The sequence below is a fragment of the Salmo salar genome, chromosome 06, assembly GCF_965601325.2.
Source record: "Salmo salar chromosome 06, fSalSal1, whole genome shotgun sequence".
Lineage (NCBI taxonomy): Eukaryota > Metazoa > Chordata > Actinopteri > Salmoniformes > Salmonidae > Salmo > Salmo salar.
This window is the reverse complement of record NC_138296.1, coordinates 20,829,446-20,844,793: the sequence shown is the minus strand read 5'-3', so window position 1 is coordinate 20,844,793 and position 15,348 is coordinate 20,829,446. Positions and strand designations below refer to the sequence as shown.

Below are 15,348 nucleotides of genomic sequence, written 5' to 3'. Positions count from 1 at the left end.
TAGTAGCGAGTCTGAATATCGCGAGAAGTTGGGGTTATTGTTGTTGGAGTTGGTGGAGTGGCTAGCTAGTTACTAGTAAGTCGCGTGTGCTATTTTTTTACTTGAGTAATATGTATGTTGTCCAGTATTTAAAGGACTACATAGTAGACGTTGTGTATGAACGCCAGACAATTTTGAATGGGTTTTGTCACAGTCGGTTGGACTTTGCAAATCTATTCTGTTTTGCCAGTTAGCTAACGTTACCTAGCGTAACTTCCGATTTTTGCTTTCGCGGGTCAGTACAACAGACATATGACAGCTTGCTAAAGTTGCATGCAGATGTTTGGCAAGTGTCACACTTTCTCAAGATGCTGCATTCTAATGTGTATGTGATGCATTTACGTTTGCAGTGTGCCTATGCTTTCATTTAGCTATCGAGCTAGAGCAGGGGTGTATTCACTAGGAACGAAACGGAGAGGGACCTACCTGGATGTGTCCAATATAACATATTGTTTTCGCTGTAGAAAGTTGTCCGATGCAAAACGTTTTGGACTAATGATTACACCCCAGATATAGTAGCGCTGTTTTGTTTGCGCATAGTCACTGTGAACTTTAATCTATTGTGCATGACAGTGCCAGGCTGCCTGCATCATGTCACTGCTTAGCCTTGTGGATGAAGCCATCAAGTTGTGCAAAGTAGAGGAGACCAAGATAAACGAGAACATCCTTCAATACAGGGAGATACTGCGTTCTTTGTAAGTACAGTAAAACTTCCACGTTCATTGCTATCTGTTAAGCTAATGGTCTACAGTTGTTCTATATGAGTAGGTAACTCATAGGCCTATGTTATAACATGCTTGCCGTCTGATCATTCACCAGGAGACCACAGCAGGAAGACTGCAAGGAAATAGAACTGACAAATGATGTTGAAAATGGTATTATGGTGATCCACAACATGTTATTTTCTCTGAAAGCCCAGTGTACTAGTAGTAACTGGAAATGGTCATGTTTTTAATATCTACGTTGTCAGCATATTTTTCTCTTTCTCTGTTTAGACCCAGATGTCCAACTGGAGGAGAGACGGGAGATGGAACTGCTGAATCGATTGCTGGAGAAGGCCCTCAGAGTTCGTGTTGGCACAGCACCCCAAGAAGACCCTCAGAACTGTACAGGACCAAAGAAAGAACCAGTGAACACTACACAGGGCAAGGGAAGGGCTCTGACCCCAGGTGGCACCAAAGGGAATAAAAATGGCATTAAAACTACCTCCAAACCCATCACGATGGACAAAAAAGAGTCCAAAAAGTATTCTGCGTCCCATCTCTACAGGGGTGGAAGGGGGAGGATGGGTCATCCGGTAGGTCATTCAGGACAAGGCAGGGCAAGCATGATCAGAAGCTCTGTCCAGATCCAGAAACGATCTGTCGTGTCATCAAAGGGGTTTCCTCCCCAGTCCTCTGGGATGGCAGTGAAGCAGGCTGGTCCTCCAGGTCCTGTGTCACATGATCAGGGTCAATCACCACAGGCCTCATCAGCACATCATCAGGTTGAGGTGTCACACAGGTGGTTGTCAGCTGCAGCCACTTCCTTCCAGCCCCCTAGCGGGGACACGGTGTCTCTTTCACACATGGAGGGGATGCCAAAAGCACATGTAATTTCACCTCCACAGAATAGGTAGGCTGCAAGACAACACTAGACCATTGCTTAGTGAACAAAGTATGTGACAGTGTCAAATTCCTATTCCAGAAGCAACATAGCCAATTAAAATGGAACGTCAAAGTACCGTACTGATATCGTTAAGAAGTTGGCCAGAAGCAACTCAACATTTGTGATATAATATGACTAGTCTGTTGTGACAATAAGTAGTTTGAGTGTGGTTTAATGACACTGTACATGTTTGATTGTGTTTTTGTGGCAGGGCTCCCACACAGTTGTTAACTAAGTGGATCAGTCTAAGGACCAAACAAAGCAGGTCAGCCAGTGAATCATATATTTTGTGGAGAAAATGTCTGACCTATATCATCCTCCATGTAACATTTCCCATCCAGTGTTCCGTAATGCATACAGAATTTCCGTAATGTATTATGTGTTAAAGGGTACATTCCTTGTGCACCGCAGTGTGTCCAGGTGCTATGATTCTGTCAGGAACAGCTGGCTAGGTATCCAAAACAAAAGTCCAAAAAGTGATCGTTTTTTTTCTTCTACATGTCTTTTGCATACTCATTGATGTTGAGCTGTGTTTGTTTGGGGAACAAGAAGTAGTCTATACATGTATACCACAGGAGGTTGGCACCTTCTTTGGGCATTACTGGCTTGTGGTAATGGCTGGAGCGGAATAAGTGGAATGGTATCAAACACATGGTTTGATTCCATTCACTCCGTTCTAGCCATTATTATGAGCTGTCCTCCCCTCTGCAGCCTCCACTGATGTATACTGCTGTATTGGTGGCTGAGACATTCATTTGACCCTTTCAGTTTTTTTCCTACCCTCAGGTTATGGGACAAAGTCCTGGCTCTACAATCCAAACCTGTGGCGGAGAGGAGTCACTTCACGGAGAGAGTGAAAGCCACTGTATCCTTCCTCAGATGAACTGAACATTTTACACCCACATATAGCTAAACCTGATTTAATGCACCCCCATGCTTACGTCTAGGCATTAACGAGTAGTTAAATAGTGTTTTAATAGTATATCTTATTTGTGACATGGGACCTGCAGAGATATCAATTGTTCATTTCAACGAGTATAAACTCGTTACTAATTCTCTCACTCCCACTCGTTCACACAGCCTACGAGAGAGAAATTAGCACGGCATCAAATTCAGTGTCTACCAGCGTTTCTCAAAATAACACACCAGATTTTAGAATTCACACACAGAAAATTAAATGTGTGTGTGTTTGTCTTCTAATATTATCTCAGAGTCTTGTCTGCTTGTTCTCCTTGACCCGTCCCCTTATGGGTGAGTTCCCCAGAGAGTGGCCAACCAGTGGCAGCCCGGCCGACACCGGGGCTCAGGTGGACAGACTGACACAGCTTTGCACGGATCTGAGTCATTGCTACCAGAGTGAGCGACTTCTGTTGCTGACTGGCCAGACCTTCAGAACCTCTGGCACTGAGCCAGGTACCAGCCCAGCCAGAGGAGATGCAGAAGGGGGGATGGAAGGAGGGATAAGTAAGAAATAGGAAATTACAGAAATGGAGGGATGGAGATCTGGTAGGAGATGACAGAAGTATGGGCGGTGAGAAAACAAGAGTCTGGAAAGAAAAGCAATAGGGGGTGGAGAAGGGGTCCATTTATCCAAGAACTAAGGATTTAGTTAGCTTAGAAATAAGAACGTTCAGTGTTATTTTTCAGCTCGTCACCCCTTAGTCCGCTGACCTCATTAACTGCTGAGCTTATTAATTCTGCTGAAGCCATTAGCAATCATTTGACAGAGCTGTTTTTATGCTACAGATAACAATTAATTACATTAACTTCTGAGTAATGTAAAGCAATTAGATACAGCAAAACCTTTTCATTTTTTATAGCACCATTACCAATACATTTGAGATTGATTTGCATTGCGCTTTATCACTGCATTTGTTTAATTTCATCTTCAAATACTGAAGAGAGTAATTATTTGTCAATGTGTAATAATAATGCTTAGCTCATGTCTGTTATACATACTGTGCATTCAGAAAGTATTCAGACCTCTTGACTTTTTCCACATTTTGTTATGTTACAGCCTTATTCTAAAATTGATTAAATTGTTTTTTTCCCCTCATCAATCTACACACAATACCCCATAATGACAAAGCAAAAACAGGTTTTTAGAATGTTTTAGCAAATGTATAAAAAATATGAAATATAACATAAGTATTCACACCCTTTACTTTCTTGAAGCACCTTTGGCAGGGATTACAGCCTCGACTCTTCTTGGGTATGACGCTACAAGCTTGGCACACCTGTATTTGGGGAGTTTCTCCCATTTTTCTCTGCAGATCCTCTCAAGCTCTGCCAGGTTGGATGGGGAGCGTCGCTGCACAGCTATTTTCAGGTCTCCAGAGATGTTCGATTGGGTTAATTGTTTCTCATGGTCTGAGTCCTTTAGGTGCCTTTTGGCAAACTCCTAACAGGCTGTCATGTGCCTTTTACTGAGGAGTGGCTTCAGTCTGGCCACTCTACCATAAAGGCCTGAATGGTGGAGTGCTGCAGAGATGGTTGTCCTTCTGGAATGTTCTCCCATCTCCACAGAGGAACTCTGGAGCTCTGTCAGAGAGACCATCGGGTTCTTGGTCACCTCCCCAACCAAGGCCCTTCTCCCCCGATTGCGCAGTTTGGCAGAGCGTCCAGCTCTAGGAAGAGTCTTGGTGGTTCCAAACTTCCATTTAAGAATGATGGAGGCCACTGTGTTCTTGGGGACCTTCAATGCTGCAGTAATTCTTTTGTACCTTTTCCCAGACATGTGCCTCAACACAATCCTGTCTCGGAGCTCTACGGACAATTCCTTTGACCTCATGGCTTGGTTTTTGCTCTGACATGTACTGTCAAATGTGGGACCTTTTATATAGACAGGTGTGTGCCTTTCCAAATCATGTCCTATCAATTCAATTTAAACTATCAAAATAAAGATAGTCGCACACTCCAAGTGTAATCTCCCAGCAATTTAATGGGTATTTACCAATGTTTCGGCATCACTGTGCTTTCCACCCTGAGGAAGGCACAGTGATGCCGAAATGTTGGTAAATGCCCATTAAATTGCTGGGAGATTACACTTGGAGTGTGCGACTTTCTTTATTTTTATAGTTTATAGTTTAGTCAGCACCTCCACACAAACTATTATTCTGGGTGTGCGCCAGCTCATGTTTTTTATCAATCAATTAAATTTACCACAGGTGGACTCCAAGTTGTAGAAATATCTCAAGGATGATCAAGTTGTAGAAACATCTCAAGGATGATCAATGGGAACAGGATGCACCTGAACTCAATTTAGAGTCTGATAGCAAAGGTTCTGAATTCTTATGTAAAGATAATTTGCCGAACATGTCTGAAAACCGTTTTTCGCTTTGTCATTATGGGGTAATGTGTGTAGATTGATGAGGAAAACATGTATTTAATCAATTTTAGAATAAGGCTGTAACGTAACAAAATGTGGAAAAAGTTAAGGGGTCTGAATACTTTCTGAATGCACTGTACATTTATATTTATGAATGATTTTTTTGCGTGTTATTATGTGAAGCAACATGCCAGAAGAGGGAATATGAGTCCTTGCTGATGCTGGAAGGGCTGGAGAAGATGGTGGCAGACCTCCAGAAACATGCTGGACAGCTGAGAAAAGGTACTAAATCTTGCTTCACTCTATACACTCACGCACACACATCTCCACTCTCAATGTTTTTCACTGGCACAGTGTAGAGTATAATCAAATGTTGAGAATTAGTTCGCATTTCAGTCTTGGAAAGTAGGCATATTACCCTCCAATACTCCCTTTACTGACTTTTCCAGGGACTTCACTTGTGGTGAAATTGTGACCCTTTGCAATTGATTCACGCAGCATAATGAGCCTATACAGCATCTCACAGTATAATGCAACATATTCTCCACGACCTTGAACCAATACAATTATAAGCTGAGCTCTCTTTCCCCTCTCACCAATCTCACTGTGACAGTGTGGTGCTGATGTGGGGGACTTTTATTTAGAATTGACAGTTTGTGCTCCCAAAGCCTCCAAGGTGACTGGCTAGGGGCCAGATTGTGACAGAATGTTCCAGAACACACACACACACCAGAGTCAAAGCCGGAGTCCCCACTTAAAATTGAGAGCCTCGACTGGCTGCCCGGCCTTCTCTGACACTCACAAAGAAATATCTAATTTGCATGTACTTAAGTATTCACATCCCTGAGTACCAATACTTTGTAGAAGCACCTTTGGCACAGATTTGTCATGAAATATCAATGGAGAGAGCCTTAGATTTCCTCAAAACAATCAAAGTTTATTATTCATTATTACAATAATGGAGCTGGTCAACAATAAACCCAGAGGTGATCACTGAGAACCCACCAGCAGATTTGGGTTATAGCTCTTTATAGTAAAGTACATCCTCCTGAATATTCATGACAAACAGATGTGTACAATCATACAAAGGTACATTGTGTAATTATGCAACAGACACAAATGTACATTGCGCCAGGTTTCTGTCTCTAGGTCATTTACTGCTTGTTTATACAGAGTTATCTTCTCAGTTTCACACTCCTTAACACACAGATACTAATGCAACATAGAACACTGGGTACTCTTCACAATTTCTGAAGTCCGGTGTTCATCTGCATGTGGGAGAGAAACTGGAGGGAAGGTTCACCTGGTCCTGGCAGACAGGCCAGCATTTCACAGACACTAATCATTCAATGGAATGCAGGCTGTATGTTTTATCACCAAGACATTTTAAATCAATTTCCAGCGTTAAGCCCCAGAGGCCCAACTCAATCACACAAACACAGATGAGAGAGTACTAATCAAAGCTATTCGATGCATAAACACTATTAAAACATAATCTTGTCATTTTCTACCATAGATTACAGCTATGAGTCTTTCTGGGAGAGTCTCTAAGAGCTTTCCACATCTGGATTTTTTCAAAATTCTTCAAGCTCTGTGAAATTGGTTGTTGATCATTACTAGATAACCATTTCAGGTCTTGTCAAGTAGATTTAAGTCAAAACTAACTCGGCCATTCAAGAACATTTACTGTCTTCTTGGTAAGCAACTCCAGATTTGGCCTTGTGTTTTAGGTTATTGTCCTGCTGAAATGTGAATTCATCTCCCAGTGTCTGGTGGAAAGCAGACTGAACCAGGTTTCTCTCTAGGATTTTGTCTGTGCTTAGCTCCATTCCATTCATTTTTTATCCTGAAAAACTCCCCAGTCCTTAAAAATTAAAAGCATAACCATAACATGATGCAGCCACCACTATGCTTGAAAATATGAGAGTGGTGGTACTCAGTAATATGTTTGGGACAAATACAATACAATACTTTGAATACAGGACGAAAAAGTGAATTGCTTTGCCACATTTTTTCCAGTATTACTTTAGTGCCTTGTTGCAAACAGAATGCATGTTTTGGAATATTTTTATTAGGCACAGGCTTTCTTATTTTCTCTGTCAATTATGTTAGTATTGTGGACTAACTACATTTTATTGTTGATCCATCCACAGTTTTCTCCTATCAAAGGCATTAAACTCTGTAACTGTTTTAAAGTCACCATTTGCCTCATGGTGAAATCCCTGAGCAGTTTCCTTCCTCTCCAGCAATCGTGTTAAACACTATTATTGTACACATAGTGAGTCCATGCAACGTATTATGTGACTTGTTAAGCAAATGTTACCTCCTGAACATATTTAGGCTTGCCATAACAAAGGGTTTGAATACTTATTGACTCAAAAGACATTTCAGATTACATTTTTTATTCATTTGTAAATATTTTTGAATTTTTACATTATGGGGTATTGTGTATATAGGCCAGTGACAAACCTAAATGTCATCCATTTTAAATGCAGGCTGTAACACAACAAAATGTGGAAGAAGTCAAGGGGTGTGAATACTTTCTGTAGAACAATTATACAGTTCCTATCTTATCTCTAATCTACATTCTGGTATTCATTCTGAAGGAACTGTATCATTCTTATAATTGATCTCTAATCTATATTCTGGTAGTCTGATTATTATGCAGCATTTTATTTTGGGACAATTCAATTCAGTGTAAATGTCCAACAATAGAATGGTACAGTGATGCTTTTGTTGCAGCATTGTCCTGAGTCAACAGACAACAGTATGATGAGCAGATTCATTCTCAGGTCACGATCCCCCAATGGAGAAATGTGCTCCCTGAGAGTCAATCTTCACGTGGACACACACTAACGAGCTAATTGAACCCCTCACTGTCTTGACTTATGGATAATGAAAATAGAAACCGTCAGAGTAACACCGGATTTATTCTTGTTTCCTTGGGCTCCTTTTGAGATCTTTGTGTGTGTGTGTGACGGTGAGGCTCCTTCTCAGGTCCCCATGTGTGAATGTGACGGTGAGGCTCCTTCTCAGGTCCCCCTGTGTGAATGTGACGGTGAGGCTCCTTCTCAGGTCCCCCTGTGTGAATGTGACGGTGAGGCTCCTTCTCAGGTCCCCCTGTGTGAATGTGACGGTGAGGTTTTAAAGCCGTTAGTCAGTCCATGCTTGACGGCGCGCAATGCTTGGCTTGTCCCTGCTATTTAAAGCTGAGGGAGCAGCAAGCACACAGGAGGCGCAAACGTTTTCGGCTTCGGTTGCTCACGCTCCTCTCACTCTAAAAATAATCATAATTTTTCCGACCAGAGCGGGAGGCATGGGATCGATGGAGGAGGCTGAAGGGGGAAGGAGCAGGCGCGTTCTGCCCCGTCAGGAGTAAGGGTGAGTGGGGTGACCTGAGTGGGGTGACCCCCTTGCCCCCCACCCTGACCTACACCAGCCAGGCAGAGCTCCAGGAGGTGGAAAGGCTGAGGTTGCGAGTGGAGCTGCTACAGCAGGAGGTGCACCTGCATCAGGTAAGAGGCACGTCTGTCTCATATACACACACACCTGCATCAGGGAAGAGGCACATCTCACACACACACACCTGTATCAGGGAAGAGGCACATCTCACACACACACACCTGTATCAGGGAAGAGGCACATCTCACACACACACACCTGTATCAGGGAAGAGGCACATCTCACACACACACACCTGTATCAGGGAAGAGGCACATCTGTCTCACACACACACACCTGTATCAGGTAAGAGGCACATCTGTCTCATACACACACACACCTGTATCAGGGAAGAGGCACATCTCACACACACACACCTGTATCAGGGAAGAGGCACATCTGTCTCACACACACACACCTGTATCAGGTAAGAGGCACATCTGTCTCACACACACACACCTGTATCAGGGAAGAGGCACATCTCACACACACACACCTGTATCAGGGAAGAGGCACATCTGTCTCATACACACACACCTGTATCAGGTAAGAGGCACATCTGTCTCATATACACACACACACACACACCTGTATCAGGTAAGAGGCACATCTCTCTCACACACACACACCTGCATCAGGTAGGAGGCACATCTCTCACACACACACACCTGTATCAGGTAAGAGGCACATCTGTCTCATACACACACACACCTGTATCGGGTAAGAGGCACATCTGTCTCATACACACACACACACCAGCATCAGGTAAGAGGCACATCTCTCACACACACACACACACCAGCATCAGGTAAGAGGCACATCTCTCTCACACACACACCTGTATCAGGTAAGAGGCACATCTGTCTCATACACACACACAAACACACACACACACACCTGCATCAGGTAAGAGGCACATCTGTCTCATACACACACACCTGTATCGGGTAGCTAATAACACACCCTTTGCATATTTCTACCAAGAGCCATGCCATTACACACCTGTGCCATGTTAAAAGAAAAAAGTTGATTTCTCCACAAAGGTCAATATTGAGACTCTGATTTTGCGTCTGTGTATGTATGCATTAGTCACTTTTTTTGGTGTGTGTTCTGTTTCTCTGACAGGCTCTCTCTGACACCATGGTCATGCCCTCTGCTCCTGGACTACCCAACCCCGCCGTGCTCCGTGACATTTACTCCCTGCTTGGAGAGGGAGGGGTGATGTTTCCTACTCTGGTTCTGGACACAGAACCTGACTAAAGGAACAGGTCAAATGAACTGAACAGGCCAAATCACCTGGGTCATGTTTATTAGGGCACACAATGCCTGCAGAAAACAAAAATGAAAGTTTCAAATTTGACAAGTCCAGGTAGCCCATCCCTGTTTCATTCGGTGTTCTTTTATTTGGTGCCTAATGAACATGACCAAGAAAGACTATTGAAGAATAGACCAATGAATGGAATGTCTTAGGAGGGGACACTGAGAACAGAGGAAGAAGAATGGAGAATCTTCTGAAAAGAGGGATTTTTGTGTGTTGGGAATGTCAATCTGTGTATTTATTTGGAGTGATTGAGCATTTTGGTTTTACATGGTTCCTTTTTGTATATTGTAAGACTCTTATAATTAGATAAAATTATTCAGATTGATGGATATTGAAAAAGTTACTTTGCATTTTCCATTCGGTAGTCTACATCTACAAATGTGTAATCATTTTAGTTGAATAATTTAAGTAAAAATGTTGTAGGTCAACTTAAGTTGGGGTCACTGACAGATGCTGTGATTTTATATTTGTCAGCAGGTGGCGCTATTCAAATCAAAAACAGCCTACGTGCAGTACATTAGTACTTGTTATACAGACTACATACAGTACATTAGTACTTGTTATACAGACTACATACAGTACATTAGTACTTGTTATACAGACTACGTACAGTACATTAGTACTTGTTATACAGACTACGTACAGTACATTAGTACTTGTTATACAGACTACGTACAGTACATTAGTACTTGTTATACAGACTACGTACAGTGCATTAGTACTTGTTATACAGACTGCGTACAGTGCATTAGTACTTGTTATACAGACTGCGTACAGTGCATTAGTACTTGTTATACAGACTGCGTACAGTGCATTAGTACTTGTTATACAGACTGCGTACAGTGCATTAGTACTTGTTATACAGACTGCGTACAGTGCATTAGTACTTGTTATACAGACTGCGTACAGTGCATTAGTACTTGTTATACAGACTACTTACAGTGCATTAGTACTTGTTATACAGACTGCGTACAGTGCATTAGTACTTGTTATACAGACTACTTACAGTGCATTAGTACTTGTTATACAGACTACGTACAGTGCATTAGTACTTGTTATACAGACTACGTACAGTGCATTAGTACTTGTTATACAGACTGCGTACAGTGCATTAGTACTTGTTATACAGACTGCGTACAGTGCATTAGTACTTGTTATACAGACTGCGTACAGTGCATTAGTACTTGTTATACAGACTGCGTACAGTGCATTAGTACTTGTTATACAGACTGCGTACAGTGCATTAGTACTTGTTATACAGACTGCGTACAGTGCATTAGTACTTGTTATACAGACTGCGTACAGTGCATTAGTACTTGTTATACAGACTGCGTACAGTGCATTAGTACTTGTTATACAGACTGCGTACAGTGCATTAGTACTTGTTATACAGACTGCGTACAGTGCATTAGTACTTGTTATACAGACTGCGTACAGTGCATTAGTACTTGTTATACAGACTACCTTCCCTCTTATCTATCTAATGCATGTTAAGTTTTCATTTTAAAAATCAAGTACAACATTTTTTTTCTCCGACATGAATACTGTGGTTAATACAACGGGGAGCACTGTGGTTAATATAACGGGAAGCACTTTGGCTAATACAACGGGAAGCACTTTGGCTAATACAACGGGAAGCACTTTGGCTAATACAACGGGAAGCACTTTGGCTAATACAACGGGAAGCACTTTGGCTAATACAACGGGAAGCACTTTGGCTAATACAACGGGAAGCACTGTGGTTAATACAACGGGAAGCACTGTGGTTAATACAACGGGAAGCACTGTGGTTAATACAACGGGAAGCACTGTGGTTAATACAACGGGAAGCACTGTGGCTAATACAACGGGAAGCACTGTGGCTAATACAACGGGAAGCACTGTGGTTAATACAACAGGAAGCATTGTGGTTAATACAACGGGAAGCACTGTGGTTAATACAACGGGAAGCACTGTGGTTAATACAACGGGAAGCACTGTGGTTAATACAACGGGAAGCACTGTGGTTAATACAACGGGAAGCACTGTGGCTAATACAACGGGAAGCACTGTGGCTAATACAACGGGAAGCACTGTGTTTAATACAACGGGAAGCACTGTGGTTAATACAACGGGAAGCACTGGTCTCTATGTGCAGAGTTTTCTCTTATAATAAACAGTGAGTAGCAGCAGTGTACAAAACAAATGGAGGGGTGGTGGAGGTGTCAATGTAAATTGTCCGGTGGCCATTTTATTAATTGTTCAGCAGTCTTATGGCTTGGAGGTAGAAGCTGAGCCTTTTGGTCCTAGATGACGCTCCGGTACTGCTTGTTGTGCGGTAGCAGACAAAACAGTTTATGACTTGGGTGACTGGAGTGTCTGACTATTTTTTGGGCTTTCCTCTGATGCGATATGAGAGATTATGAGGGTGGGTGTGAGAGGTAGCGGGGGCCTAGAGAGGATAAAAAGGGCCAATTCAATGCTTGCCCAGTCTACCCACAGTCAAATGACGTGAGGATGGCACAAGCTGGTCCAGACTGGGCGACAGGTGGCGCCGGGTTTACACAGCGGGTCGTGGGTGAGTATGCTCTGCTGCACCAGACCTCACACACACACACACGCACACACACCTCCAGGGTGACTGAGTCACCAGGGGAACAGGTTCCATGGAAAGCTACTCAGATGGATGTCAGCTGGGGTGAGCAGGTTTCTCACCAGAAACTGACAAAGAGACATAATAGCATGCAGCAGGATAGTAGTCATGGTGACACAAGGGTGGTGTTCAGTAGGCACAAAATGGAAGAAAATGGATATCTGTTTTCCATTAGATAGCACAGCCACAAAGTCATAATTGGCTAACACAAATTTGCTTTTTGGTCTTAACATAAGGCTAGAGTTAGGAATGTGGTTAATGTTAGGGTTAGGTTTAAAATCAGATTTTAATTAGAGAAATTGTACAAATAGGCTGGGTTTATGACTTTGTGGCTGTGGTAGTTAGTGATGACTGGCTCTTCCTTACCAACAGCTCTACTCTGATAAACGGGTCATTTTCCTCTGCTACAGCAGAGTGATGAGGGCACTGATCATTATTCAATTAGAAATGATTCTATCAAGTGCTAGCTCTGTCACAATCTTCTGTATCTGTCATGGTACCGGTATTCATCAGAGCTCTTTTACTACTACACACATTATCTGACAGAGTGCTTTTATGGGCCCTTTTGCCATCCCTAACAGAACATATTGTTATTATTTATTTAGTCATGATGCTACCGTATATCAATCCATTATTGAATGGGAAACGCTCCCAACCATTTTCTCAAAGCATCCACTGTGATTTATAACTATGCCTTTCTTAATTGCCCCTGGGGGGATAAATACCGTTTTATTGAGTAAAAATGAACTATCAAATGAGATTTTGTTTTACTACAATGTAAAAACAATTTAAACTGAGCCATGTTGGTTTAAAAAGCTGACTCTTCCAAATGAAAAATTGATCATAGTTGCGGTTGCCAGTCACTGTGTGGGAAGGGCTGGATTCCCAGCAAAAGGAAGGGTTCTGTTTTGATAAGAGGTTGTCTCAGTTTAGGCCAGGGCGTGTGAAGAGGGGAGACAGGAAAGTACAGGCATTAATAATGTCAACATAAATTTGCAACACACAGAGGTCCCGGTGAGCCCACACAACTCAGCCTTCCTGTGTTCCTGTTTGCCTGACACAAGTCCCACCCAGGTGACATACTGTAGTATGTATGCTTCAGCAATGTCCTTGTCTTTACGTAAAGGGCAATTCTGCAACTTTTCAACCTCATATTCATTATTTTCAGCACCATACCAGTGTCAACATGCATTTCTGTGATTAAAAAGATAAGAGTTTTTAAAAGATACTTCTCTGTGACATCACAGGGTAGGATTAAAGAAGAACAACTAGTTTCTAGCCATTAAGGGTATTTTCTTGCTCCCCACGTCACTGCGAATCTCATAGTGTTTGAAAATCACTGTTTCTTTTGATGCCATCGGGTAGAACTGTTACACTTCACTGTATATTTTTACTACAAAACTCAGAAACTGGTATTGTGCTGGAGATAATGAAAATTTGGTTGAAAAGTGGTGGAATTAAATTGCATTTGTCACATGCGCCGAATACAACCGGTCGACTTTACCGTGAAATGCTTGCTTACGTGCTCTTAACCAACAAACACATTTAGCTTAATAAACTAAAGGAAAAATAATAACAAAATAAATGAACGTTTAAGTTTTCTGTGTAACTGTTCTATATTCCTCTTACTCAACTGTTATCTTTCTCTCACTCCCTCTTGCTTTTCCTTTTAGTAATTTCAGCAAGGGGACAACTGAAGTTGTTTGAATTTAATTCTCCTCTACTCTATTCTTTCTCCGCCTGGCCCTTTAATCTATCCATCCTCTCTGTGGGGGGGGCAGATGTACAAAACCTATAGTGCTTTATAAACGGCCGTGTCCAAGTACACAACCACAGAAACCATGCTGTGTTACCAAGAATCCACCTCGCTTTTCATTGAGCCTTCTTTCTCCTCTCCCTCCCACTCTTCTCTGACGCCCCCGGCCCTTCTCTCCCCCCTTCCATCCCCCTCCTCTCCTCCCAAATCTCCTGTATGTCTTTCTCTGTTGGTATTCAGTTACAGCAGGCAGCTAGTGTTGAGTCACGCTGTTTCATCAATTACCCCTCCAGCAATGTTTATTATTTGATTTCCTCCCTGACCACCCTGCCTGTGTGTGTCAGTTTACTCCGTCACAGAGAGCTTTTCAACGGAGGGCAGGAAGGAACATCTTAATAAAGGTTCAATCTTGTGTGTGTGTGTGTGTGTGTGTGTGTGTGTGTGTGGATCTATTCCCATGTCCTCTTATTTCCTTTCAGACTATGGAGGAGCATATATTCCACAACTCTCTTTGTTTATGTTGAAACCAAGGAGGTTTGGTTAATAAATAATACTAAAAGGTCTTTGACAGTCCCCTCAGTAAACCCCCTTCAGGTTGTTGTGACCAGTGGAGGCTGCTGAGTGGAGGACGGCTCAGAATAATGGCTGTAACGGAGCGAATGGAATGGCATCAGACACATGAAAACCATGTGTTTGATGTATTTGATACCATCCCACCAATTGCACTCCAGCCGCTACCACAAGTTTGTCCTCCCCAATTAAGGAGCCACCAACCTCCTGTGATTGTGACCATAGAATTAGTTTTATTTCTATGGTTGTGGGTGATGCCCTCCGCCTCTCTGGTAGGATATTTTGTTAATCTGCCGCCAGACATGAGAGAGACATGATGACAGGTAAAGAATGTAGGTAGACTTCTATTCAATGGCTGACATAAATAATCAGTTATCCCCGAGTCTATGAACTGGTTCTTATCAATGGCTGACATCAATAATCAGTTATCCCCGAGTCTATGAACTGGCCCTCTTCAATGGCTGACATCAATAATCAGTTATCCCCGAGTCTATGAACTGGCCCTCTTCAATGGCTGACATCAATAATCAGTTATCCCCGAGTCTATGAACTGGCCCTCTTCAATGGCTGACATCAATAATCAGTTATCCCCGAGTCTATGAACTGGCCCTCTT

At 42.5% G+C, this 15,348-nt stretch overlaps 1 protein-coding gene across 4 annotated transcripts; it reads left to right on the top strand.

Annotated features, from left to right (window-relative positions):
* Positions 1 to 3: 3 nt before the first annotated feature.
* tedc2 (tubulin epsilon and delta complex 2) lies at positions 4 to 10,116 on the top strand. Of its 4 annotated transcripts, none has more exons than XM_045719868.2 (10): positions 4 to 75; positions 613 to 734; positions 859 to 914; positions 1,035 to 1,653; positions 1,898 to 1,951; positions 2,473 to 2,551; positions 2,943 to 3,150; positions 5,198 to 5,296; positions 8,321 to 8,529; positions 9,581 to 10,116. In XM_045719868.2, exons 2-10 carry the CDS (start codon positions 631 to 633, stop codon positions 9,713 to 9,715), a joined length of 1,563 nt encoding a protein of 520 aa, XP_045575824.1. In that variant the 5' UTR covers positions 4 to 75; positions 613 to 630; the 3' UTR covers positions 9,716 to 10,116. The 4 variants fall into 4 exon arrangements, with proteins under 4 accessions (XP_045575824.1, XP_045575827.1, XP_045575826.1 ...); XM_045719870.2 differs by having other exon boundaries at positions 51 to 274; XM_045719871.2 differs by having other exon boundaries at positions 50 to 734; positions 2,943 to 3,099.
* The last annotated feature ends 5,232 nt before the right edge of the window (positions 10,117 to 15,348 follow it).

Coding starts and splice junctions, on each gene's coding strand:
- tedc2 (XM_045719868.2), top strand. CDS start 631: ATGTCACTGCTTAGCCTTGTGGATGAAGCCATCAAGTTGTGCAAAGTA. Junction 1,654..1,897: donor ATTTCACCTCCACAGAATAG/GTAGGCTGCAAG, acceptor TTTTTGTGGCAG/GGCTCCCACACAGTTGTTAA. Junction 5,297..8,320: donor TGCTGGACAGCTGAGAAAAG/GTACTAAATCTT, acceptor TTTTCCGACCAG/AGCGGGAGGCATGGGATCGA.